At 37.7% G+C, this 26,835-nt stretch overlaps 1 protein-coding gene across 11 annotated transcripts in view; it reads left to right on the forward strand.

Moving 5' to 3' along the window:
• Nucleotides 1-26,835, forward strand: part of LOC122631075 (neurexin-1) — a 289,963-nt gene that overhangs the window by 37,985 nt on the left and 225,143 nt on the right. For 6 of the 11 annotated variants that reach the window (XM_043816302.1, XM_043816304.1, XM_043816308.1 and 3 more), the window contains exon 1: nucleotides 8,193-10,860. The exons of 1 other annotated variant lie outside the window; for it this stretch is intronic. In XM_043816302.1, the coding sequence (XP_043672237.1) occupies nucleotides 10,234-10,860 (627 nt within the window). In that variant the 5' untranslated portion in view covers nucleotides 8,193-10,233. Of the gene's footprint in view, nucleotides 1-8,192; nucleotides 10,861-26,835 lie in introns of those variants that run through there. 4 more of the 11 variants (XM_043816307.1, XM_043816310.1, XM_043816309.1 and 1 more) reach the window with 2 other exon arrangements.

Raw genomic sequence — 26,835 nt, forward strand, 5'->3', positions numbered from 1 at the left:
GAGAGAGAGAGAGAGAGAGAGAGAGAGAGAGAGAGAGAGAGAGAGAACGAGATTGACAAATATTATATTCGTTTTCTCTAGTTCTTCATTGTCTTCTAAGAAAAAGAGATAAATAGATGGACGTTACGTTTGCGCTCTTTAATACTTTTTTTTTTGTTTTCTTCTTTTTTCACGAGAGAAGACATTTTTTATTAACTGTTTCTTTAAATATTACGATTGGAAAGATGTCAAACGAGTTTTCCTAGGATGCAATTCGTTAGAGTAAGTATCCGATTCGTTATGATGATATTCCTTTAATTCGCCGCAACTATTAACGTCGGCTTATAAACGAGCATAGGATTAACGAGCACGTTTGCTACCCTAGACAGCTCTGTATTACTTTAACGTGGCAATAAACTTAATTAATGCGACTATTAATCTAAATGATTTTAATAATGGCATCTTTGAAGAAACGAAGTAGTTTTTGATAAGATCGCGATTAACTATCGCCAAGGTTTCTTTACGAGCATTAACCGTTCGTTTTTACATGCATTGTTAAGTGCAGTACTTTGATAATGGCATGTCGTGTTCACTGTATCGTTTTTTATTTAAATTTACTTGCGTATTATACGTTCGAGCTCATTTTACATTCCTTCGTATTGTAGAGTTACTGAGAAAAAAAATTTGAAAAATTCTTGATCTTGATTTTTTATTACGTGATAACATTACTTCCACGTAAAGGACTAATTATGATTTTTTTTATCGATTTTTTTCTTGTTTTGTTTTTTTCTTTTTATAGCTCCAAAATGTTTCGAGACTGCTTAGGTCTTTCCTCGAACGACTATATTATAAATTAAAAAACTTACCGTAATTTCGAGGTAGCGTAATTAACGCGTCTTTTTTTTTTTAATTCTATTAAGTAAGCATCAAATCATTTTCGAGATACATTAACATACTTCGTATACCTCTACTATCTTCGTGAAAATCTTCGAGAAGAACTTGAACCATCCCCGAAGCGTTTTCGGAAGTACGACGATTAATAAATCAACATTTAGGAGCATAACCCGCGAAACGGTTCCAATTGAAAATTGAATTTGGTCGGCTTTAAAACGAAAGCACTCGGGTACGACGCTGTCGTTTCAATTTATACGTTGTCGAAATCGTACCAATTTCTGGACTTGCTGAGTCAATTTTCTGCATGATATAAAATGCGAAATATATATAAAATATTGACATTTTCATCGTCTTGATGCGACGTATTTCGGACGTATTGAAGCCTTTAGATTTTCCATTTCCGCGTCTCGCGTTTTGTAAAGAGAAGGAACGAACGAACGAGTGACAGAGAGAGAGAGAGAGAGAGAGAGAGAGAGAGAGAGAGAGAGAGAGAGAGAGAGAGAGAAAGAGAGAAACATGACGTAGAGCCGAGTCTTGCTTCATTTCGCAGTTCGACAGACCGCGGAATTCCTTAGGCTGCATTTCCCGAACGTGCGGTATTATAGCTTCGCTACTCGCGTCGTTTCTTTCTTACTTTCTTTCTTCTTCCTTTCTTTCTTCTTCTCCTTCTTGTTTTTTAATTTTTTTTCTTCGTTATTTTCATTCCCCTTTTCTCCCTGGTCCCGCGATTTTTATTGAAAAGTAATAATTTTCTCGAACGATCACGTCGTTGCAGTTCGTCGTTACGACGCAGTCACCGCCATTCTCGCTAACAAATCGAATATGATTGCTATGTTAGATCGATCGATCGATCGATCGATAGATAGATAGATAGACAGATAGATAGATCGGTTGGTCGATCGGTCGGTCGGTTAATTCGTTTTTCTCAGTTAAACCGTCCTTCATCGAAAAACTTAAAAAAAGAATCGACGTTTTCATTTCCGTCGATTCCGACGATCGACGATTAGGTATGCCCATCTCGTTGTTTGTTGTGTTAAAAAGGAAAGGAAAAAAAGAAAAGATGAAAAAAAGAAAACAAAGAACAAAAAAGTGGAAAAATTCATTCAACATACATACGCAAGCCAGTTTAATTTTCTACCGCGTCCGATGAGCTTTAAGCGTCCAGCCGCACCGCTTTGATTCATTAAATTTTCTCGCAGTGACGGCCGGCACGCGCACCGTAAATAAATCGAGCCGTTATCGGGCTCTAAATTTAAGGGAACAAGATAGAAACGATTTTTTCCCCGATTTATTTCAATAAATCTCGACATCGAGCCTCCCTTTCGTACGAATCCATTCCGAAATCCTGATAACAATGATGAGGAAAACGTTAAACGAAATTCTCGCGCTTATTGTAAAGCTATGAAACGTAGAAAATGTCAAATGAAATGTTACATAGAAGGATTATGGATTGAAGGAAAAAATATGGATTATTATCGCGAAAGATCTTAATTGCGTACGTCATGAAGATATTATTTTAATTAATAATCCGTGAGAAATGAAATATTTTGATCGTCGATTCGTTCGTACATGGTTCGATTCATCAGAGTAGAAACGTCAGAGATAAAAAGAAAAAGGAACAAAATAAAAGTAGGACGTCGTTCTGGTTTGCGTTTTCTTTCCCCCTTTTTTTTTTCTTGTTCTCTTTTCCTTTCGGTCGAAGGCAAGAATATTTTTTCGGAATTCCGAAAAACCATCGAAAAAGTGGAATAGAACCGAAACGCCTTTTTCGCTAGCGAGCAAAGCTCATAGTTTGGATTATGTTACATACACGCGTGTCGATGAAAACGTCGTAGCTCAACTTCGATCAGGCATTATTCGCCGTCTCACCGATTCCTCTCACGGTCGGTAGAAAATGAGAAATTGAAAGGATGGGTCAATGATATGCGTTCCTGTCGTGTGGTTTCGACAGGAACTATTTCCCAGTTCCCTAGGTCTCTCGTACGTGTCGCCTCATCTGCATCCCGAGCCGATCGCGTCCCGCTTCCATTTATTTTTCGATATCCCACCAGCTTCGACGTTCTCTTCCAGCAAGACAGGGATTTCTTTTCGGATAACTAAACGTTTTCTTGCCAGGAAAGACTTCACTTAACGCGTCGCATCGAACTCGAAACTTTTAAGAGGACGAGTAGTATGGCTGCCTTTTAAGTCAGACCACTGTTAGATCCCTCCGAGTAAGAACATTGTTAAAATTAAGATTCTCAATTTGCCCCTTCCATTCGTTATTCCATTCAATCCTGTTTGCATAGAATTAATAAGAAAAGTTCGATGGGATTTATAGGAAAAACATTTTATTATTTGAGGAAACAAATATCCATTTGTACAATACTATTGTAATATCGAGTTGTTCGGAAAGTTCCTTCCGATTGTTTTTCATTTTCAATGTTACAGAAAATTGAAATGAATCGATATATATTACGAACAACATTTATTATAAAGATCTTTCTCGGATATCGCGTTACAATAATAAAACAATGCCCACGATTTTATTATCTTTTTTATTATCATAACATGTGCATAGAAAAATACGTAGGCAAGAACATTTCGGTCGACTCGATACTTTGTAGGGCAAGGTTATAGTTTCTTATTTTTTTTTTTTGAAATAGATACACTTCAGAAAGGAGATCTTTCTCGAGGTTATTTCATTCATTCACGAAAAACGGATTCAGGCGTTCTCATTAAAACGAATCATTTTGTATCAGTATATGTATAAACTGTTTAGAAATTTGACGTTTTTTAAAGAATATCGCGAATTCTTGAAAGCGTATCGGAAATAAATGTTGACCTTCGTATCTACCGAACGTTGTCTTCAATTTATCCTTTGTTTCCATCAAATTCACTCTCTCTCTCTTTCTCTCTCTCTCTCTCTCTCTCTCTCTCTCTATCTATCTATCTATCTATCTATCTATCTATCTATCTCTCTCGTTGTCTTTCGAGGACGAGTATACATACAATATCCTTGACCGTCCTATCGTTCCTTCCCTCCTCATTATTATTCTTCGCGGACACGCTCGAGGCGCCATCGCTAACTGTTTTTCATCCGGAACGCAACTCAGGGGCGTTCCTTGATCGAAAAATAAAGCCGTCCTCTTCTTCTCGATCGCGAAGCGAAGATTATCCGTAGCCGCGGGATTTTTTTCTCTATTTCCTCTTCTTCCTTTTTCCCTCTTTCCTCTTTTTCTTTTTTCTTCTCTCTCTCTCTCTCTCTTTTTTTTTCCCTTAAGATTCAAAAGTCGTCTTTGCTTCGTCCTTGAAGAAGTTGATTTTTTACAAAGAGATGCAATGATATTACCGACCTATTTTATTTTTAATTCGTACGTTTTTCTACGTCTTTCGAACTTTAGGATACGTGAGAATGATTCGGTATTGTAATAGATAGATAGATAGATAGATAGATAGATAGATAGATAGATAGATAGAGAGAGAAAGAGAGAGAGAGAGAGAGAGACCTAGCACGTACATCAGTTTCAGACAAAGGAATAAAATTTCCAGGTTTCGAAGGAGTGAGTCGAGAGAGAAGTGGCCATCTTCTCAGTTGACTGCGAGCTGAAGGTTTCCGATGCATCCGCCTCTCTATTTCTCTGAAGTGCTTTCAAGTTCGTGACGCTCGCAGCTAAGTGAATCTACCCAGCGCGACTCGGTTATTGCCGTTTATATATTCTTCCATTTCGCAGGGCCGCCATTACTCGTTACTCGAGCGTAAACTAATTGTTCGTTGAGCGTCCAGGGGAAACCTCTTTGGATGGAGGGTTCTAGTCGGAGAAGAAAATTTTGCTTTTCGTAGGACATATAGTCGTTGACGTGAAAGGTTACGAAGGAAGGATGAGAAAGAAACGTGGGTGGAAAGAAACGTTGTGTTCTGGTATAATTTGCCTGTAGGATACCAGAGACAGAGAGAGAGAGAGAGAGAGAGAGAGAGAGAGAGAGAGAGAGAGAGAGAGAGAGAGAGAGAAAAGGAGAGACAGAAAGAGAGATAGAAAGAGAGAGAGAGAGAGAAAATTCTTCGCTCTCTTTCCGTCCTTCCGATTTTCTCTCATCCATGTTTTTCCTCATTCTCTTGTTTTCTCGTTAACCGCGAGAGATCGTTTCGAAAAACTTCTCACGAAGAGGAACGCTCCATTGGAAAAGTTTCTACTGCAAACAAGCCCTTCTTTCGTATCTACAACGACAAACTCTTTTCCATCGTTGATGCGATACAGTTTCTCGGTCGATCCAGAAAAAGAAAGTCGCACAATTTCATCGGTCGAATAGGTCGATCGTGAAGGGGATCAAATTTAAATGAGAGACGATGAGACGTACGCGAACGATCTCTCGCTGGTGTCTCTCTTTCTTTCTCTCTCTGTCTCTCGTCGAACGAGAGGAAGACATAAGAGGTAGAGAAGAGGAGCCTTGGCAAGAACGTTAGCCATCTTGCTCGTTCGTGCTGTATCGTCCTCGCGGATCAGTGCTTTTCAGGAATGGTTGTCACTCTCTCTCTCTCTCTCTCTCTCTCTCTCTCTCTCTCTCTCTCTCTCCCTTTTTTTCTTTCTCTTTCTATCTCCCTTTTTCTTGCTCCACCTCATGGTTACACGGCCGGTAATATATCTACCCCAATGGCAGACACCTACCATCCCTTTCGTTGACTCGGCTATCCCAGGAATCACCATTCCACTTGCTTTTTCTTCTTCTTCTTCTTCTTCTTCTTCTTCTTCTTCTTCTCTTCTGTCTTCTTCTTCTTCTTTTTCTTTTATCTCGAAGCATCTCCTGCTCGAGTTGTCTTCTATCGGCTCGTAGTAAGTCGCTCGTGAATTTACTCCTTAGCCAGGGCTAACAAAGAAATATATAAAGGAGTTTATTGTATTTATAGTATTGGGCTCGTTAAACACAAGAGAAGAGATGGGAGTAGGGCGACCAAAGACTTGCGTTAAATTTATAAAGATAATTTATACAAATTAGATACGTTTCGACAAATAATTTTTCATTCATGGTCTGTCAACAAGTGTACTCCTTGTTGACAAAGAGGTATAATAATCAAAATTATTGTTTATATGGGAATCATAGATATTTTCTTTCTGTTTGGACGTATAGAAGATAATTGAAAACTTTTCAGCTCACTCTGTATATTTACAGGAAAAGGATTATAAATAATTACATAGATAGTATTTCGGGATAAAAATTGTTATATAAAAATGTATGAAATGGAATAATAAAAAGTACACGTAACAGAACATTTATTCATATCGTAGCAAAAGAGAGGAAGAGGAGATCGAATATATATATACACACACACATATACAGAAATATATATATATATATATATATATATATATATATATAATACGTCGACAGTGCTATGCTGGCTACCGATGACTAGCGCTACTAAATTTAAAAAATTAATTCCTATATAAATCAAATGCCACCAAATAAAAAATGTTGAATAACGCAAATAATTAGAATTGATAATAGTTATTAATAATTTTGGTTTCCGCTGCAAATAGAATAACGAAATTATGAATAGAGGAAAATTTTATTTATGTATGTATTTATAATGCGAGCATGTAAATTATTATTTCGAATATTAATGACCAGTTAACTCGTCTTCGTTGGTTTAAAAGTTAACAGACATATTATTTAACAGAAAATTAAATTTTGCGGTGAACTCTATTAAAACGGCATAAACAAAAGTGGAACTGACAATACCAAATCTTTGTTGTTACTTTTATATACAATTTTTCGCATAAAAATTTAATGATTTTAACTGACCAACGTATCGTTAAAAGCAATTACTACTTAAAAAAAAAAAAAAATCATATTAATTATTAACCACAACGTATCTAATGTAAATGCAATATTAAGTCCCACTTTAATCCCCATTATCCTTTATAGAATATTTTGCTCGCTTAAAACTTGGACCTTTTTCTTATGGGAACGAATTATTATTGCTATTACTTGAATGATATATTACTTCTATTATTATTATTATTATTATTACCATGACCATCGTTATAATTATTATATAATCACCGGCATACTTTCATTATCGACATTTTGTCCTCGCGATCATCAATCTAAACGTAAGACATTACTCAAGACAGCTTGGTCGGTCTTTCAACCTTCCACGGAGTGAAGAAACCGTCCCTTGAGGTCCTTTTATATCCCCTTCGAAGCAAGTGTTCCCCGACCCTTTCTCGAGTTTATTATCTTTTTCAAATTCTTACTAGCTGAAAACTCTCTTTATTTCCACTCCCATAGTCGTTATCTCATATAAAAATATTACCTTACGTGTATATTATATACCTACGTATATACATATATATCTATACCTACTCTAAACTAGAAACACACGTACAAAAATATCTATAATCACTACCATCGGAAAGAAACATTAAAAATAGGGGTATCATTAAATGGCATCTCATATATCAAACAACAATAAAAAAAAAAAAAAAAAAAAAAAACACAATTCATTATCTGTCAAAGACGATTTTAGGAATACCCTCGAAAGGAGCGCTCTCGCGGGTTTCTCGATATACGGTTAGGTGGTGGTTTGTCTGAAGAGTCGAGAGAGGGTGCGCGCGCGCGCGCGCGCCTCGAATGGACGATGACGCATGCGCAGATATATATCGTGTCGGCGTCGGCGTCGTCGCGCGCCGGGGGCGTCGCACCATCGTCGTCGGCCACCGGACCGACCGTCCCGTCTCGACCGAGCGAGACGAGAGGAGTCTCGCGTCTTGGCCAGTATCAAGCCGGGAGCCGTCGTCGTTGTCGTTGTCGTCGTCGTCGTTGTCGTCGTCATCGTAGTTGAAAGAGAAAGAGAGAAACAGAAAGAGAGAGAGAGAGAAAGAGAAAGAGAGAGAGAGAGAGAGAGAGAGAGAGAGAGAGAGAGATTGAAAGAGAGATAGATAGATAGAAAGAGGCAGATAGACGGACAAATAGAGAAAGAGAGAGAGAGAGAGTATAGAGAGTAGAGAGAAAGAGAGAGAGAGAGAGAGATTCGATCTTTCTCCCTTCCTTCTTTCTCTCGTTGTTTCTCGATCGTGTGTTTGTTTCTTACTAGTGTGCGTGCGCGTACGGTGGTGCGTAGCACCGACGAGGAGGAAGAGAAAGAGAAGAAAAAGAAAAAGAAAAAGGAGAAGGAAGAAGACGATAAGTCGAAAGGGAGAAAAGGACGAAAAAATATACTCGTTGTCGTCGACGTCGTTCGTTGACGTTATCGTCGTTATCGTCATCGTTGACGTCGTCCTCGTCGTCCCTGTCGTCGTTGTCCCTGTCCACGTCGTCATCGTCGTCATCGTCGTCATCGTTGTCGTCGTCGTCGTCGTCGTCGTCGTCGTCGTCGTGCTCGTCGACGTGTGCAAAGAAATAAAAGAGGAAAAAGGAAGGAAAAAAGGGAAAAAATGGGGCGTACGCGGGGCCACGAAAGACGGATCGATCGCGAAATAAACGTACGTCGGAACGACGGCGTGCACTACTGAGGAGACGACCTTTCCAACGAGGCTCGACCCGGAACACGCTTTGACTCTGATACATATCTTTGATCAAACTTTAACCTATCTCTCGCGATTAGCTTTTCCTCGAATACGTTGAGGTTATCTCTCTTGCTCTCTCGTCAACTAGGTCGAATCACGTTCGTTTGTACGTTCGTACGTTTGTTCGTATATTCGTTCGTCAGTTTGTTCGTTCGTTTGTTCGTTCGTTCGTTCGTTCGTTCGTTCGTTCGTTCGTTCGTTCGTTCGTTCGTTCGTTCGTACGTACGTACGTCCGTACGTACGTACGTACGTGCGTGCGTGCGTGCGTGCATACGCGTACGTACCACGCATACTCCGAGTTTCTCCGCTCGCGCAGTGAAAGTGATTTCGTTCGTACCAACGACGATTTATTTTTTCTTTTGATTTGGGGTGGGGGTGGGGGGGATTGGTTATAGTGGACAACGAGAGGGGGGGGGTTGGGGAAGTTTCTAACGTATCTCTCGTTCTCCCTAACGAAGATCGTCAAAGCAGTTCGCGATGACATCGTTCGCGATCAGATGACCGTCGCTAAGGCTTCAAGGAGTGCAAGGAAGAACGTATATGTGCGAGAGTACGAAAGAAAGGGATAGAGATAGAGATAGAGATAGATAGATAGGGGAAAAAGGAGAAGGGAGAGAGAGATAGGTAAGGATAGACGGAAAGAAAAGAAAAAAAAAGAAAGGAAGGAAGGAAGGAAGGAAGGAAGGAAGGAAAGAAAGAAAGAAAGAAGGCGTTCGATCGAGCCGAGAGAGAGAGAGAGAGAGAGACTCGTCTACTTGAGAATCTCGGTGCTTCTTTTATCGTCGTGATCGGGAGTGTGCTTCGTCGATAGGACCATAAAGAAAGGGGTAGCTCGTGGAAAGAGAATTAGAAGAAGAAGAAGAGAAAGAGAGAGAGAAAAAGTAAAAGAAGAAGAAAAAGAAAGGAAGAAGAAGAAGAAGAAGAAGTAGTAGTAGTAGTAGTAGTAGTAATAGTAGTAGTAGTAGAAGTTGGGAAGAAGCGGAGAAAGAGAGCCCGTAGTGCTCTCGAGAAGACGACGACGTTGGGTAAAAGACGGAAAGAAAGACAGGAAGAGAGAGAAAGACGACAGACAGAGGTGAAAGTGTGTCAGCGACGTAGAACGAGTTGTCTCGAGGTGTTACAAGGGTTAGGTTGTCTCTCAAAAAAGAAAGGAAGAGAAACAAAGAGATCGAAAAATATCATTCGTGCATCGTTAATAAAGTAATCAAATTTTCTAATTTCTTCGAGAAACCGACCGGAACGATTACGTACGTGTTTCGATAATAATCGTTAATATCCGAGAAAGTCATTCGTCTTTCACATCGAAATCTAACATATCGTAGATTTGTTAAAAAAAAAAAAAAAGAAAAAAAAAATAGAAAAAAGAAAACAGGGAGAAAGAAAAAAATCGTTGTTCAGTCAGGACGACGAGCACGTTGTTCAGTGACGGCCGTCATATCGTATTTTCCCTCGCTTTTTCTCCCCGGAGCCCTTTCTCTCTGCGTCCACCTTCTCTCTTTGACTGACGCCCACGCACGCATACCGAAGAGAGCGTGCGCGCGTGCGTGATCACGTGCGACTGCAGCCAATGCGCGCACTTTCTAGCAACAAAGAGCTACGGGAAGCCGGTGGGCAGTAAACAAGAGGAACGTAAAGCAATTTCGTCGATGTATCCTTTTAGAACCGAGATGAAAAGTATTTAATAACGATCGAGATAGAGAGAGAAAGGAAGAGAGACAGCAAGGTACAAAACAGAATTACTTCTTCTTTCGAAAAGAAGTAACGATAACTTAGAAATTTTTGATTCTTCGAGAAAGGACAGAAACCGACGAGAATGTACACGAAGTATTGGATGATGAGGGCAAACGCAGCGGCGTTGGTCCTGATATTAATGACCCTTTTAATGTTTGGGCAGGCAGCGTTGTCTTTCGTTTTGGATGGCTCGTCGACTAGTTACGCACAGTTCCGAAAGTGGAACGCCGCGTTAAACGGTAGCTTAGAATTCGAGTTCAAAACCGAACAGGGCAATGGTTTGTTACTTTACACGGATGACGGTGGTACTTACGATTTCTTTGAAGTCAAATTAGTAGAAAGCGCGTTACGACTTAGATACAACCTCGGTGGAGGCGCGCAGATCGTCACCGTGGGCCACGACCTCGGTGACGGTCACTGGCACAAGGTACAGATAAGCAGATCCAACGAGAATACAACGTTGACGGTCGACGGTGTCAGCGCTGTTTCAACTTCGCGCGGCAAGGAGTTCGAATTTGGAAAGTTGTCCGGTAACTCGGACGTTTACGTCGGTGGTATGCCCGGTTGGTACAACAGCAAGCTTACCCTGTTAGCTCTGCCGAGTGTCATCTTTGAACCAAGATTCAATGGATTCATCAGAAATCTCGTCTATACTGATGCCGAGAGTTCGGTACCAAGGAGACAGGAAATGAAGAGCCATGACGCCAAGGTAAACAAGTAGACATATCGATCCGATCGATCTATCGAAGTTTCGTAAAGGTTTCCATATCTACATATACATGAATACATGAATACATACATATGTATATATATATATGTATGTATGTATGTATGTATGTATGTATGTATGTATGTATGCATATATGTATGTACGATTATAACTGTATAAAAACATTTGTCCTACAGATGAAAAATCGAAAATCGAGACAAGAGCTAAATTTTATTATTATTTTTATCCTCTCTGATTTATATTTGTGTGTCGACCCTTTTAATATACTCCTACATATATTTTCGCCCACGCGCTACATTTTTACGTGATCATGATACTTTCATCTTACGTACTATGACAAGTAACGTCGGTGACACTGCGTGCGCGCGCTCGTTCTCACCCTCGTGCGATTTACGACTTTCTCTCTCTTTCTCTCTTTTTATCCTCCCTCGACGAGAAACGTTTTTCCTACGTATCGTCACGCTTCGCAACCTTGACATACTTTTTAACTTTCCCGCAAAGCACGTTCTCACCCTAAGCGGAGACCATTTACCGTTTTGTTCTGCGATAATGCATCCTTGCTTTTCTTGTAATGCTTGAAAAATGCACTACTTTTGTTATAACAATACGACTACTCATGTACATATGTAAAACAGAGAGAAAGAGAGAAAGAGAAAGAGAGAGAAAGAAAGAAAGAAAGAAAGGAAGAAAGAGAGAGAGAATATTTAGTAAAATAGGGTTCTAGTCTCCGTCCAGAATTGAAATCGGTATTTAGAACGACGGTATTTGGTTAAGGCCTATATTAACACATATATAAACACACACACACACACACACACACACACACACACACACACACGTCTCTGTCCGTTCCACTTTCGAGAACGAAAACGATTCCTTTCACGATGACAAATCTTCCTCTATCTTGCTCGCACTCCCGCAACGTTGTCCGCGCATAAGCTACAGATTAAACGACGATGATAACGTCGTGAGCGAGTTAGTTATATCGTTGGGAGGCTAACGTTTCTCTAACGGTGCCACGGATGCTTTCTGACGGATATTCTCGATTTGTCTCCTTATCTAACAAGCTCGCGCATTTACGCTGCGTTCTCTTGCAATTCGTAGACCTAATGCGAACGGAGCGCATAGAATAATTCTATATGATTTTCGTTCGCCATAGAAACGAATAAATTTTCACGAAGTCGATTATTAATAGGATAGGAGACAGAAAGAGCGAGGAGGGAGTATTTTTCAATTTTTGTTTTTCAAAATTCTCGCCAGACACTTTTGCGAGAGCTCGTTTATAAAATGTATTTTATTCATTTTTATTTATATGTTTTCTTTATTTTCTTTTTTTTTTTTTTATTCTTTTTATTTTTTTCAAGCGCAGACATTTAAATATGTACATTTAAATTTCTTAAAATGTTTAAAAAAATATATATATATATATATAAACCGGGTTTATACTTATACTATATTACGTAAATTTTGTTCCTTTACATTATATATTACACAGATACGTATATAATTCATTTACAAAGAAAGGAAAGACCCCGCGAGCAGCAGCTCACCGTGCTTTTCTCACAGAATAGTTAGAAAATTATGAAGAGTCTCTCTACAGCGTGACTTTTACGTATGTATGTGTGTATGTGCGCGCGTGTGTATGTTCGCCTGTACCCGAGTCACACACACACACACACACACACACACACACACACACACACACACACACACACACACACACAAAGTTAATATAATTATAATTATTTAGAGAAATTTAAATGCGCTTTATCTACACGTGTGAGCATTTTATTTAATTGGCCTTTGAGTTCTTTTTCTTTCTTTTTTTCCTTTTTTCTTTTCCCCTAATATTTCCAAAAGAAAATAATTAGAACGTCAGCGTCTGCTTTTGATCGGAAGTTAGCGCGTAAAGAAAGTAAGGAAGGGGAGGGGCTAGCTCGGGAAGGCAAGATTACAGAAAATAACTTTCTCCTTTGTACCTCTTAGAACTCTTGGGGAAGCGAAGAAATTACTTTATCGGTGGGACGAGTTTACATTTGGAAAGTTTCCCTGAAAGTTCATTTGGATCAAGCACGTTTGTACTACACTGTCCGATACACACTTTTTTTCTAATTAATCGCATTAAATCGGCGAAACGTTTAATCGTACATTTTTCTCTCGTTTTTTTTTTTCCATCTTTTTCGTACTTTTTTTTTATTTTTTCTCTTTTTCTTTAGCTCGGCGAGAAAACACGTTGGAAGGTGGCGGAGTCAATTTAAAAAAGTTGTGCGAGTGAAACGAACGAATTCGATTGGAGTTCGACGAAGGGGGAGGGGGGAGTGTAAAAAGGGTGCTTCTGGATGTTCCGAACGGGAACGATAATCATCGGTAATAGAATCGAGTTGGCTCGCGTATTCTGATGTAGAAATGACCGTTACTGATTGCCAGACATTAACATCATTGTTCCATCGTTATTCCTGTAATGTACTTAGAGCACGAAAATGTACGGCCATTGGTTATAACGGCGGTGGCAGTAGTAACACCACCACTAACACTACTACCACCACCATAACCACTACTAAAGCAAGAGACTCGAGTCATGGCTGTTCGAGCGAATAAACGTTACCTAGACTGTTGGTGTACCAGCGGAGATACATAATGACGATAAAAAATGAACAGTTACATGTGTATATGCGTACGAAACGCGTGTGCACTCCTCATTAACATCGTTCGCTCGTTATTATCTCTACTATACGATATACGTGCAAATATGTGTATATAACTAGCACCTAGAAAGGGTAGCTGGTTGGATGAATTTTTTCTTTTCTTTTTTTTCTCTCATTTTTTTTTCTGCACTAATCACGTTATCGATGCACGTTTCAGTAAATCGTGATTTTCTATGCATACGGTTAATATCATGGAGAGAGTAAGAGAGAGAGAGAGAGAGAGAGAGAGAGAGAGAGAGAGTCAACCTCGTTCAAATATTCTCACGTAAGCTTGGAGGTTGTAAAGAAGGCAATGAACTGCTGCACTGTTGTTACAGTATTATCGACTGTTTTACAGTCACGTGTAACGAACGACTCTTTGATTTTTCTATCTTTCATTTTATAATCGATACCTATGTTACGCGCGGTTTTGCGATATTAAAAAAAACAGTTTTGTGAATAAAAAAAATATATATATATATATATATATATATATATATAGAATAACAAGGGGAAGAGAGAAAGAGAAAAGAGAGAAAACATTTTAATGATGTTTCCCAAAGTTTGTTCCGTCGAATGTAAATATCGAAGTGGAATCTATCTATGCGCGCCTTCAAATGCGAGTCCTATCGGAACGTTGGATTAATATTTACGTAGGACGATTCTAAAAATTATTCATACGCAATCACTTTACGTTTCGATATACGTTTTATTGCCGTGACGATTTGTCAATGTTTTTTAAAAAAAATTTCCAAGCGCGGACGCGTCCGGCGGAGACAACACTGCAAATCTGCTCAATTTCGCACAATTTCGTGGCGTACAGTTTTTTTTTTCTTTTTTTTTTTTTTTTCTTTTTTTCTGAGGGGGCGAGGACGGGGGTGGAGGGAGGGGGAGAAGAAAGTAAAAATAATGAAAACAAAAGGAAAGAAAAAGAATGAAAATTGTGCCGTTTCAAAGAATTCCCGTATAATTTCGTGGACTACTATAATAATCTGCAGGATTGCACGAACGAAAGAAAACTTAATTTACGACTTTCCGTCGAGGATTTTTTTTCTGTGAGCATGCAACGGAAAGTTCATAATTATATGTATGCATGTGTATATATATATATATATGTTCATTACAGTGCTTTTATATTTGATATAATTTATTTTTGTCCAACTTGAATTCTTTTTCATCTATTAAAATTGGCACGATTTATTAATGCGATATTTTGTAAACGATAACACGTAATACAGACAGACAGAAGCACGCACATATGTTTACGAACATATAAGTATAATATATATATACACGCACACACACATATATATATATATATATATATCACATGAAACATTTTTGAAAGCTTCGTGCGGAAAGTCAAAGAAAAAAAAAAGACGGAAAAGAGTAAGGGTGAAACGAGGGAAGGGTTTCTTTTTCGTCAAGCTTCTGAGTGCAGAGCACGCATTGCGTGTTACGTTCGTAATTTACATTGCGTGAAATCGGCCGATAAGAGAGCGCGTCTACAGCGATCTGTACTTCAATACACAGAGATGTTTTTCGTGTGGAAAAAGGCGAGTCACTTTTCTTTCTCTTTCTCTCTCTCTCTTTTTCTTCCATTTTTCTCTCTTTCTCCCTTTCTCCCTATCTTTCTCCCTCTCTCTCTCTCTCTCCCCTCCCTATCTCTTTTTCTATGAATTAAGCGCTTTTTTTGTTCCTATTTTAACTCCACGACCACCTATTGTCGTTTGTCCCATTTAATCTCAAATTGAATATAGAAACAAAGCAGCTTTCGTTTTAGGATCATATGCAGAGAAAATAGTCGTAAATATATATATGTGTATATGTCTGCGTATGTGTGTGTGTGTGTATGTACATACGTACGTATCGAGTTTCTATAAAACTTCCTATATGTTTTATTAAGAGTAGTTTAAATATATTCGATCGAGACGTGCGATTTCGAAAACGTAACGTTATCTAATATTTAACTAAATTTATGTATATATATCCTGTCTCTTTTTGATACAAATAAAACGAGACAGATGTAGGTGTAGATAATTGAATTCTTGGTTTACTTATTCCAATCTGTTTGTTATTTTATTATATGCGAAGATATCTATATATATATATATATATATATATATATATATATATATACATATATATATATACACACATATATCTATCGATAGAAAGTAAGGATTTGTATTTTTTTCATCGAATTTATCGTTTAACAAAAAATTAATATGAAAATAATAATAATAATAATAATAATAATAATGTCTGCCTCGTGTTTGGTCAAAAGCAGCAAAAAGAAGTCAGAGAAGTAGAGATAGATTCTTTTTTCTGTTTCTTTTGCTTTCCTTTTTTACTACGTAATAAGAGATAATTTCCTTTCTCTTGGCGCTTTATAAACGTTACGAACTTTTTTAAAGGATTTCTCTCTCTCTCTCTCTCTCTCTTTCTCGAAAGCTCGTTATCACGTCGCTCCGGGACGCAAATAAAAAAGATGAAGATTAGAAAGGACGGTAATTCGTGTTCTTACGTTATCGAAAGATCAAATAAATGCATCTTCCGACTCGTTGAACGTTCGTAACGTGCATCGCGTAAACGAGAAACTCTTTTCGTTAAGATAATTCAATTTGATCTTTCCCTTTTTCTTTCTTTTTTATTTTTTTTTTTACGATTTTCACGTCATTCATACACGACTCTTCGTCGACGGGCCCGGATATCGCACTTTTGCCTGACCTCGAGTATCCTTTAAATGGACACGTGGATAGCCATCCTTGCAATAACCAACGGTGTACCCTTGGGACTGAAACTGCTTTTTAATTAAAAAAATTCACCGAATGAAATTGCGATTCGAAACTATCTCTCACGAGCGACGTCGATTTTCTTTTTCTTCGTTTATGAAAAGCTCTGTAAAGAAGAATAAAGAATAAAGAAGAGAAAAGAAGATATAAATAAATAAATTCATGGTAGAAGGAAAAGGGGAAAGAAAATATTTTCTTTCGGATCGTTTGGATGAAACACGATGGATACGACGTGTTAGGAAATCGTAATGTATTTATGATGTAAGATATACTTACACTTTGAACCACACAAATGAGACCACAACAAAATTGCATTCGAATTATTTCAATATTCTAGTTCGGCCCACGATGTTCTTCGAGTTTTTACGAACGATATCCCATTTTTGGGTTTCTTCTTTCTTCTTTCTTTTTTTTTTCCCTTTCATTTTGGAGAACACTAGACACGACAAAACGCATTAAGTCGGAGCTTACTCGAGCTTTCTGTTTTTCTTTTCCTTTCTTTTTCGTCTGTTTTTTTCGGTGTATTTTTCTTTCTGTTTTTTTTTTTTTTTTTAATTTTTTTTTACGACGTCTATGATTTAGTCGAGCAGTCTCGCGAGCTTACCCCACAATCCACCTACCGTTTATCGTTTCTACGGGAACGTACGTACAAGAACGAGAGTTTAAGTTCCACGGTCGTTACGCGAGATCGCAAACTCGCCGAGCGTAACGGCTATATGTGAACGTTAAGCCGGTAGTATATTATTTTATCACCGGGAGTCGACGTAAAAATCGTAACGGGGGCAAATTGCAAAAACTAGCAGAAGAGTTCCGTGTTTTCTTAGTTCGTGAGAGTATAACAACTCTGGTTTCGATCAAGGATAACCTTTGTCGAGTTTCTTATGGGAAAACTGATATGTGTGTGTGTAGGTAGGTAGTATCTATAATATCGTTTGAATGCATTTATCGTTTGACGCACGATATCTTAACTATAACGAAGAAAAGTATAATTAATTTAAACGGGACGAATATTCGATTATTGGCGTTTACCATGGAGAACTTGAGGATGAATTCAAAAGCACAGATATAATTGATTTATAACTATACTTTCCGTGAGAAAATTGTCCTGCGTTAAGCTTCGTAATTCCCTCGAGGTAAATCTTTTGTCCCTTGGTATAGATCCATATTATACATAGGTATGTATTTATATGTACGATACGTATATACACACACATACATACATACACACATATATATATATACGTACATATGCACATACTTACACATATACGTACATACACCCTGAAAACTACTCTCATAAGATAAGGATAGGGAGCTTCCATCATTAGCAAACGTAATTCCATGCCGATGCAATTACAAGTGGGACAACCGTGTGTACGCGGTGAAGTAACTGCAGCGCCGTTGCAACCATCGACACGGTTTTGCATTCCCCTACTCTCAACTTTTGCACCCTACCAACAACACCTCGACCGAACGGTTCACCGACATATATTCGTGCTTTAATGCAAGCCACGGCTATAAAGCGTTACGATTTACATTACCCTCCGAGTTCGTGAGACCCAAGGTGTTCTGTGAAGTAGTTATGGTAATGACACTTTGCTGGAAAATATTTATCCGTAAATATTACTTACTGTTTTAATAACAAACGTGATAATTATTATCGTAGTATAGGTACTAAGTATATATATTTTGAATTATTACGATGGTATCCGTATAATGAAATGACGATGATATAAATTTGACTTTCAAACTTTATGTAATAGGTATTATTGAAAAATAGATATTATATATATTTATTCATGATTATTGTAATAGTATGGTATAGTAAAAGAAAGACGATCTAAATCTGAGTTAAGTTTTCAAATGTATCATACATATTATGTAATGAATATATTGCAGTAGGTATTACAATATATACATATATGTATTCGTAATTATCACAACAGTATATACAATATATAGTCGGAGAGTAACGATTTAAACTTGATATCAATTTTCTTAACTTGCAAACTGTATCGTTATAATTATAGATTATACGTATTATTTAATGGGTATATTGAAGTAGATATTACTACAAATATATCTACATACATACATACATACATACATACATACATACATACATACGTACATACATACATACATACATACATACATACATATATATATATATTTATAATTATGACAACGGCATTAGAGCACATGGTCGGACAGATATTAACTCGATACACGTTTTCTTAACTTATAAACCGTATCATTATAATTATAGATTGTAATAGAACGTATCGATTCAAGGTTACCGTCGGACGATCGGTCAACATGTGTGATAATTTATCGATAACCCTCGCAGCGGTGACCATGCGACATAAATTTCTATAGGCGCTGTAGTCGTATCGTAGGCAAACCCATTGGACGCTCGTTTAATTGATTTTACGGGCCGTTATTTCGGGGTGGTAGGTGAAACTTGTAAAGTTTTACTCGCGTTGCATTACGCTCTACTCGTATAATAAATTAAAATCGAGCGATCTCGCAGTTTGCGATCTCTCGGAGTTTGTTGCAGTGTCGAAGGGTATCGGGAGGGTGTTGGTGATGGGGATGGGGTGGGAAGGGGGGTTTAAATTTTCCTACCATTTGATAATAACAACGGGATTCGAATAAAATCGCATAGGATTATTAGCGTTACAGTGATTAACGATAACGCGTTAACGATAAACCGTATATAGACTATAAACATATAGATATATATTTCGATGGTGGACGAATACCATAGTCGTGTCATTATCATCTAAATTGCTTTGAAATACGATATGACCTTTTATACGAGCTCGCAAAGTATAGTAAAGAGGATGAAATAGGTGCTGGTGGTGGAGTAGAAGTGGAAGAGGAAAAGGAGGAGGAGGAGGAGGAGGAGGAACGGGGAAAAACGAGAAGAGAGGTGCGTTGGATTGGGGTGAATATGGGTTGAATGGTAGGAGGGTGCAACAAGGTAAAACCGAAGGGTTTGCTTGGCGTTCCGGTGCTGGCATCTAGCGGCTAGCGTTCTAAAAATAGCTTCTTCGCGGGGACGAGCTGGTATTACTGCAAGATTTGTCGCAATAAAATTGGACGGAAGCGGCTCGCGTGGTAAGCTCGATGTAAAGCTCGGTAGAAAAGGACGATGGGTGGTAAGCGTGAAAGGGTAGGTAGACGAATTACAAGCTTTCAGGGAGAACACGGACGTTCAGAGTTTTGTCGGTGGTTCGCCGACCGGCCAGTCCGCGGTTGTAACGCAGAACAGTGGAAACGTTTTCCGCTTCCGTTCGAATTCCCGTCATATTCCCAGGACGAAGGATTTCCGGTCTCTAATCTTCCTCTCCCTCTCCCCCCCCCTCTCTCTTTTTATCTCTTTCTCTTTCTCTTTCTCTTTCTTCGATCTCGCTCTTTCTAACTTGACCTGAGTCGCTTTTATGTACGATCCACCCGAGGGAGTGGTGATTTAAAACCGACTCAACAACTACGTACAGCCTACTTGTTTTCGTTTATAACAAAGTCTGCAAGATAAACGATAAAAGTGACAAAGTGTGGTTTTACGAAAGGAACACGCTTAGCTCGTTTTATATATGTATGTAACTTATTCATTTTATCGTACCCATGGTATTCTCTCCCTCTCTCCCTCTCTCTCTCTCTCTCTCTCTCTCTCTCTCTCTCTCTCTCTCTCTCTCTCTCTCTCTCTTATAAAAATATTATGTTTGAGTTCGAGCTTGAAATTGAGATTAAGGTTATTTTTATTTCACGCGCAATCGTTAAAAGATAACGTACATGGATCAAAGACCATGGTGTTGTTCGTGGAAAATTTATATAGTTTCGTGTCGGTCGCACATTTTCGCTCAAAGAGTGTAACCTTATATACATAACAATATCATATCAAATAATGATAAAATAATAATATGAGAGCGATGAAAAGGAAAGCTTAGGCGGCGGATGTGAAATAAAGGAAATAGAAAAGGAAAGTGGAAGAAGAATAAGTTATAACCATGACGTAATTAGATTTCTATAATTATTTGCCGATAATTTCGCTAGATACTATTATCACTTATTACTTCTGCCCATAGTACGTTCGATCAACGGAAACGAGCACGCGACGATATTCCTGCGGGCTATTTGTCTCTCGTACGTACACGGAATGAGGAAGTCGAAATTACTAGAGCGGTAATTAATTAATTAGCGGCATTTAATGTACCGGTAATCTAATAATCGGAATAATAGTATCTAGCGAGTGGGTATACTCCTCTAGTAATCCTGGTTGTGCCATTAAATTCGTTCGTTTCCGTTTAAAAGTGCAACGTTTTCCCCTCCTCTTTATCCTCACCCTGTCCTCTACCCTCCTCTCCTTCCTACCCCATACCTACGAATTTCCACATTCGCTCTACCAGAATATATTTCGTGCACGATAGTACGCTAATTGTTGTGGCGCGCCTTCACCTCGTATACTATTATTATTTCGTGTCTAAGCTTTCACGTAATCTTCGTTCTAATTTCACGCGAGCTTCGGTTTACCTTTTCTATTTCATCGCGTTTCTTTCTTAACACCGACACGTCCAATAACGACGTTAAAGTCGAGTCGAGTTGGTCAGCAAATATATGATTTCATTTCTTCGTTCGTGGACGCACTTGTGAAAATTATGTCGGTGTATTTTCGTTTCTTTTTTCTTCTCTCTCTCTTTTTTTTGTATTTCCTATTTTTCCTCTCTCATTCTCTTTTCTTTCTCTCTTTTAAGCACAGTAATAACGAAACCCGATACAAAACAAAAATGTTCACGTTATAATACGACCGTAATTCTAATCTTTTCTTTCTTCCTTTTTCTTTTCTTTACTTTTCTTTTTTCTTTTTTTTTATTTTATTCTCTCCGTAAATTCTCTTTAATCGTTAAACTTATTAAAAAATAATTATAAAAATAAAAACCCAAATGTAAACCCAAATGTGAGGTCACACTTCTGTTCTTTTTTCTTTTTTTGCTCTCGCTCTGCTTTTTCTTTTTCTTTTTTTTTTTTTTGTCAAACTGAATGAAAGTCGAAAACGTTTGCGCGTTTTTATTATTTTATACGATCTACAATTAATTCTTTTTTTTTTCTCCATAATTCCAAGTTATAAAAGAAATAATAGATAAATATGTCGATACCGATATACATATATACACATATATACCTATATGAATGTCATGGGATCGATCATTTCCCATCTTTTTTCGTCCCTTACAAATTATCCTCATCAATCCTATAAAATTTTGTTGTAACCAAAGATAACTATATACCTAGGTATCTAAACTAGACATAACATATATCGTTCGATCGTTCGACCGACCTTCTGCTTCCGGCAAATTGCGATCGCACGGTGCTCTACGTCATTTCCTCCTCGACAGGAGGCGTACACGGAAATGGCGTGTTCTTAGCAGGGATTTATGAACTATACCATGAACGACTTTACCGTGTCTCTCAGTGATTTCTCCTTTTCGAAGAATCTGAGGGCGGAGATAGCGAGAGGAGAGGTGGATGACGAGGAGTAGGGAGGGAGAAGGAATGGCTGAGAGATAGCTCCTTCGAGATATTTCTTCTTTTGATCGTTATATCATCGAATTTTTCGTTCTTTTCTTCTTTCGATAGAGAGGCTCGTCAAGCAGCTTGTCCTTTCACAGGACTGATGACTATGTATGTACTTACTTTTATATAGACACACATATATATACATTTATGTGTATCTATATACATACATACATATATATATATATATATATTTCCCATTAAATTTCGTAGTATCATTCTTAAATATACATGCTCGTCTTTGCATACGCCCTTTCCCGAATTATCTTCCGTGTACTTATGAATAATTCAAGCTTGTTTACTACGACGAAACTATTTGGCCTAACTCGCATCAAAGTGTTGAGAGATAGAGAGAGAGAGAAAGAGAGAGATAGTCGAAGCACTCGACTATAAGGTGTCAACACGACGAGAAGGCTAAAGCGAATCTAGAGAGGACAACCTTGCGAAGGATAAAGAAGTTAAAAAGAGAGAGAGAGAGAGAGAGAGAAAGAGAGAAAGAGAGAGACGATGACAACGACGACAACGACGACGGCGTTCGCACAACTTCTCGTACTCTCTAATCCGGCTTTGGAATATTTATGACGCGAAGAGAGGAGCGCTTCGTCCTCCTTCCCACCCCTCATCCTTCCCTGACACCCTCAACCCCTTGGTATATCGTTTATATACTTTATATGTTCGCGTTAAGCGTTCGAACAAAAATTTTCCCTATAACCAGTCTCGTAGTTTTATACAAGTATGGTTTTTTTTCTTCTTTTTGCTTCTTTTTCCTTTTTCTTTTTTCTCTCTCTCTCTCTCTCTCTCTCTCTCTCTCTCTCTCTCTTTCTCTCTCTTGGATCCTATCCGAGTGGCCGTTTTCCGAAGGAAAACGTTTATCCGAAACATGCGAATTATCGTCCATGTTTATCGCACACGATCGAGCTTTATTTACATATTTATTTTTGCCTTTTTCCTCTTTCTTTCCCTTTTTAATCTTTCTCGAAAAGATAAAACGAGGGAAAAAGATATTGCGTTATCATTCGTTTTGATAAGATCGTTCCGATATGTTCGCGAGTGTGGCATATGTTTCGTAAGGTTTCATTTTCATTCAATTTCCATTCATACTTATTTTCTTGCGTTCTTCCCTTTTCGTTCTTTTTCTTTTTCTTTTCTTTTCTTTTTTTTTTTTTTTTTTATATTTTTGTCTATCCTCATCGTTATGCGTTTTCTTTCTTATCGAGTCTCCGAACAACAGATGTTTCGTTATTTCTCTTCGTTACGTTGAAGAGAAAAACAGAAGGAAAAGGAAAAAATGGAGGAAATGAAAAGCAAAAAAAAAAGAAAAGAAAGAATCGTTTGGAAAATCATTTATTTTGAAGAAAGACATTTACGAATACGTTAGATATGTCCTTTCACTTTTCCATTATATTACTTAGTATTTTACTTTCTGTTTTTTTTTTTTTTTCTTTTTTCTTTTTATTTATTTCACGCGATCTATCCGGACTTAGTGAGTTCTGGCGACGAGAGGACTCTAGTAACGAATGGCTCTAGTGATTCGATTCCCTAGAGAGATTCCATAAATTCGACAACCACGTAGCAAAGTCCACCCTTCGTCCTTTGGCTATCACTCGCGTAATCCGATACTGTGAGGGAAAGACTACGGAAGAATAAGTGAGAAGGAGATACATAGTGGAGGGTAAAACAAAAAAAAAAAAGAAGAAGAAAAAGAAAAGAAAATATAGGGAAAAACGTCGATATAGCGAGCGATGTTCTTCTTTAGGGGGTCAGCACTTTGCCATTGCAAAGAAATTTCAAGAGAGGAATCGGGAATCGAAATCCGGAATCGAGAATCGGGAATCAGGAATCGTGAAATATCAATTGTATCGAGAAGCTCTCGGTCGATATATTTTCGTTCGACTCTTTATGAGTATTACCACACCTACTTGAAATATTTATCGAAGATATTTTTGAATTCGTATTGATTTCTTGATGCAAGAGTGAAACGAGATCGTTCTCTCTTACGATATTAATGAAATTTAAGAGAGAACGTATATATATATATATACATATATACACACACACATATATCTTCTTTGTTTGTTACTATTACTCGATTCACAGGAATGCAACTATCTTCGTCTTGCGAATCGATCGATCCACAGGTTTCTTCTTCTAAGTGAAATAGATCAGACCCCTGGGTTTCATTTATCCGTTAGTCACGCGAGAACGAAGAGACTAATATAAGTCGTAGAAAAATCAACGCCCTACGTGAACTAATACGTGCTTAGGTATATATAAGTTTAGCGAAGGAATTGATGTAGAAGAAATAGCAAAGCAAAGTTGAAAGAAACTTGAAAGAATAATTGATAGTATCAAGCGATAATTTGCTTTCTCAAAGAGATCTTATTTTTTTCTTGCTTCTTCTTCTTCTCCTCCTCCCTCTCTTCTTCTTCCTTTTCCTTCTTCTTCTTCTTTTAGTCTGTCCGTTTGCGCGTGTTTCTTTTTTTCCTTTCCAGAATGGAAGATCTACGATCGTTAGAAAGAAACGACGATTCTTTATTCGTATTCCGTTTGGATCTTGAAGAAGGTTTCATCCAGGCGATGATTAAGTCGTCCCTTGAGTTTTATCCTCAAGGGGTGGCAAGAAGTTCCACTGGGAAAGCTCCGATCCGAGAGAGAGAAAGAGAAAGATAGATAGATAGGTAGATAGATAGAGAGGGAGAGTGTGTGAGAGAGAAAGAGCTTGCACGACCCTCGTTTTCCTCGGTTTCGCCGTCGTCCGAGAGAAACGTAACCTTTATCTTCGATCGTACTTTCGCGTCGCTGCGGTCTCGTTTGCGCAAAGTCGAGGGGAATAATCGATACGTCTTCGTCTACCTTCGCCACCTGGACCTCTCTCTCTCTCTCTCTCTATCTTTCTATCTCTATCTCTCTCTTACGCATATACATTACTTCTATCACATCATCTACGAACCCAACCTTACGATATTTAGACTTTCCTCGATTGAATTACGATAACCTTGAGTATTTTAATCAACTCGAAGAATCTCATTAGTCGTAGCACATTTATGACGATAATAATTTCGACGATAATAATTTCTTTATCATCGTACTTTCTTATCGAGAAGTTCTTTTTCCTGCTCTTTTCTTTTTTCTTTTTTTCTTTATTCCTTCCTGTTTCGTTCTTTCTTTTTCTTACTTATGGATTTTTGGCGGATTTACCTTTCCTCTTATTTTTTCTTTTTTCTTTCTTGTTTTTTTTTCTTTCTTTCTTTTTTTTTTTTTTTTTTTTTTAACGTGCTTATTACGTCGCGAGATATCGACGTAGAAGGGTATGAAATAATGGCGTAATCGATGAAGGGTAGTAATTAATATAAGATTGGATATTTACGGGACTTAAGATAAATTGAAAATAAAGAGGCCTAGGTATAATTTATAATGATATATCTATCCTACTTAATGATCATGGAATAATATTAGTTGTATTTTTTCAGCTATGTTTTTATTCATTTATTTGTGCATATAAATGTATATTGCAATAGATCTAACGTAAGAAAGATATATTATCTCGAATATCACGACACGTAAATTGTTATTCGAATGATGATTATCGTTTATTCGATATTTTCAAATTAAATAGAAAATAAATCGTATCATAAATCTAAAGATATAACTAGTAATATAAATATAAATAAATATATATATATATATATATATATATATATACATACACGTAGCTACGTTTGTGTTTGTTCGCAACGTATATACTCGAAATGAAATTACCGATCGATACTCGATTATATATTTATATCTACATTATTAAATCTGATTTGCGATCGAAGTGTTCGAAGAGAAAATCATTTTCTCTTATCGTTCGTTAATATCGATTAAGTTCGTTAAGTCGAACTCTCAGTATTCATTCTCTTAGGAGGATCATCTTGTTTGTCATCGATTTAAGAAATTGCACGAATTTTCTCGGATCTTTTCAAGGAGATAAAGATGTATAAAAACGATACAAAGCGGGAAAAACCATGGGTGGTTAAAAAGTATCGGCTTTTGAGCCGACGAAGATCGAAGAGAAAGGGCGTTTCGTTGTAAAGGGTTGGCGATAAAATTCGTAGGTGGTAGTGGTTTGTGGTAAAGGACAAAGAGAAGAAAAAAGAGTGTGTGTGAGAGAGAGAGAGAGAGAGAGAGAGAGAGAGAGAGAGAGACAGAGATAGAGAGAAAAAGAGAAAGAGAGAGAGAGAGAGAGAGAGAGGGTTGAGTTTAAGTTAAAGTCACCTTCGTTCTTCAAAGTCATTTTCGTTCTTTCAAAAGATGGCTCTTGCGTGTTTAAGTAAGTAGATGTTTCCGGTAGGTACATCCTATCGAAACTAGGAGGGATGAAAAGGGAGGGCAAAAAACTGGAAGACGGTCAGAGAGGGTGAGAGAACCGAGCTGTGGCCGTCGGGATTTAAAAGTAGGGTGGTGCTGTTTAATTAGAGCAAAAAAATGGTGCACGTAGTCGAGAAAGAAAGAGAGGGAGAGAGAGCAACAAAGAAAGAGAGAGAAAGAGAGAGACGACGAAGAATAAAAGCTTTGCAAAGGTGGGGAAACAGAAAAAAAGAAAACAGTGTGAGAGAATGATAAACGAAAGGTTTGAAAAAACGCTAGCGTGTACGCGATAATTCTGTTAACACGACTGATTAGCTTCCTTTTCTCTTTTTTCTTTCTGTTTCTTTCTCTTTCTCTATCTCTTTCTCTCTTTCTCCATAATTATATTTCTTTTTTTTTTTTCTTTTTTCTAACTGGAAACAATGACTTTAATAACTGTCAGAAGAGATTTCTTTTAACTTTTTTCTCGATCACTCGATATATAATATTATTGTTGTTTTATGTATTTCCCGTGGATTCGCCTTAAAAAATATTTTATTTCTCATGAT

This window comes from Vespula pensylvanica, chromosome 8, assembly GCF_014466175.1.
Source record: "Vespula pensylvanica isolate Volc-1 chromosome 8, ASM1446617v1, whole genome shotgun sequence".
In the NCBI taxonomy this organism is placed as follows: Eukaryota; Metazoa; Arthropoda; class Insecta; order Hymenoptera; family Vespidae; genus Vespula; species Vespula pensylvanica.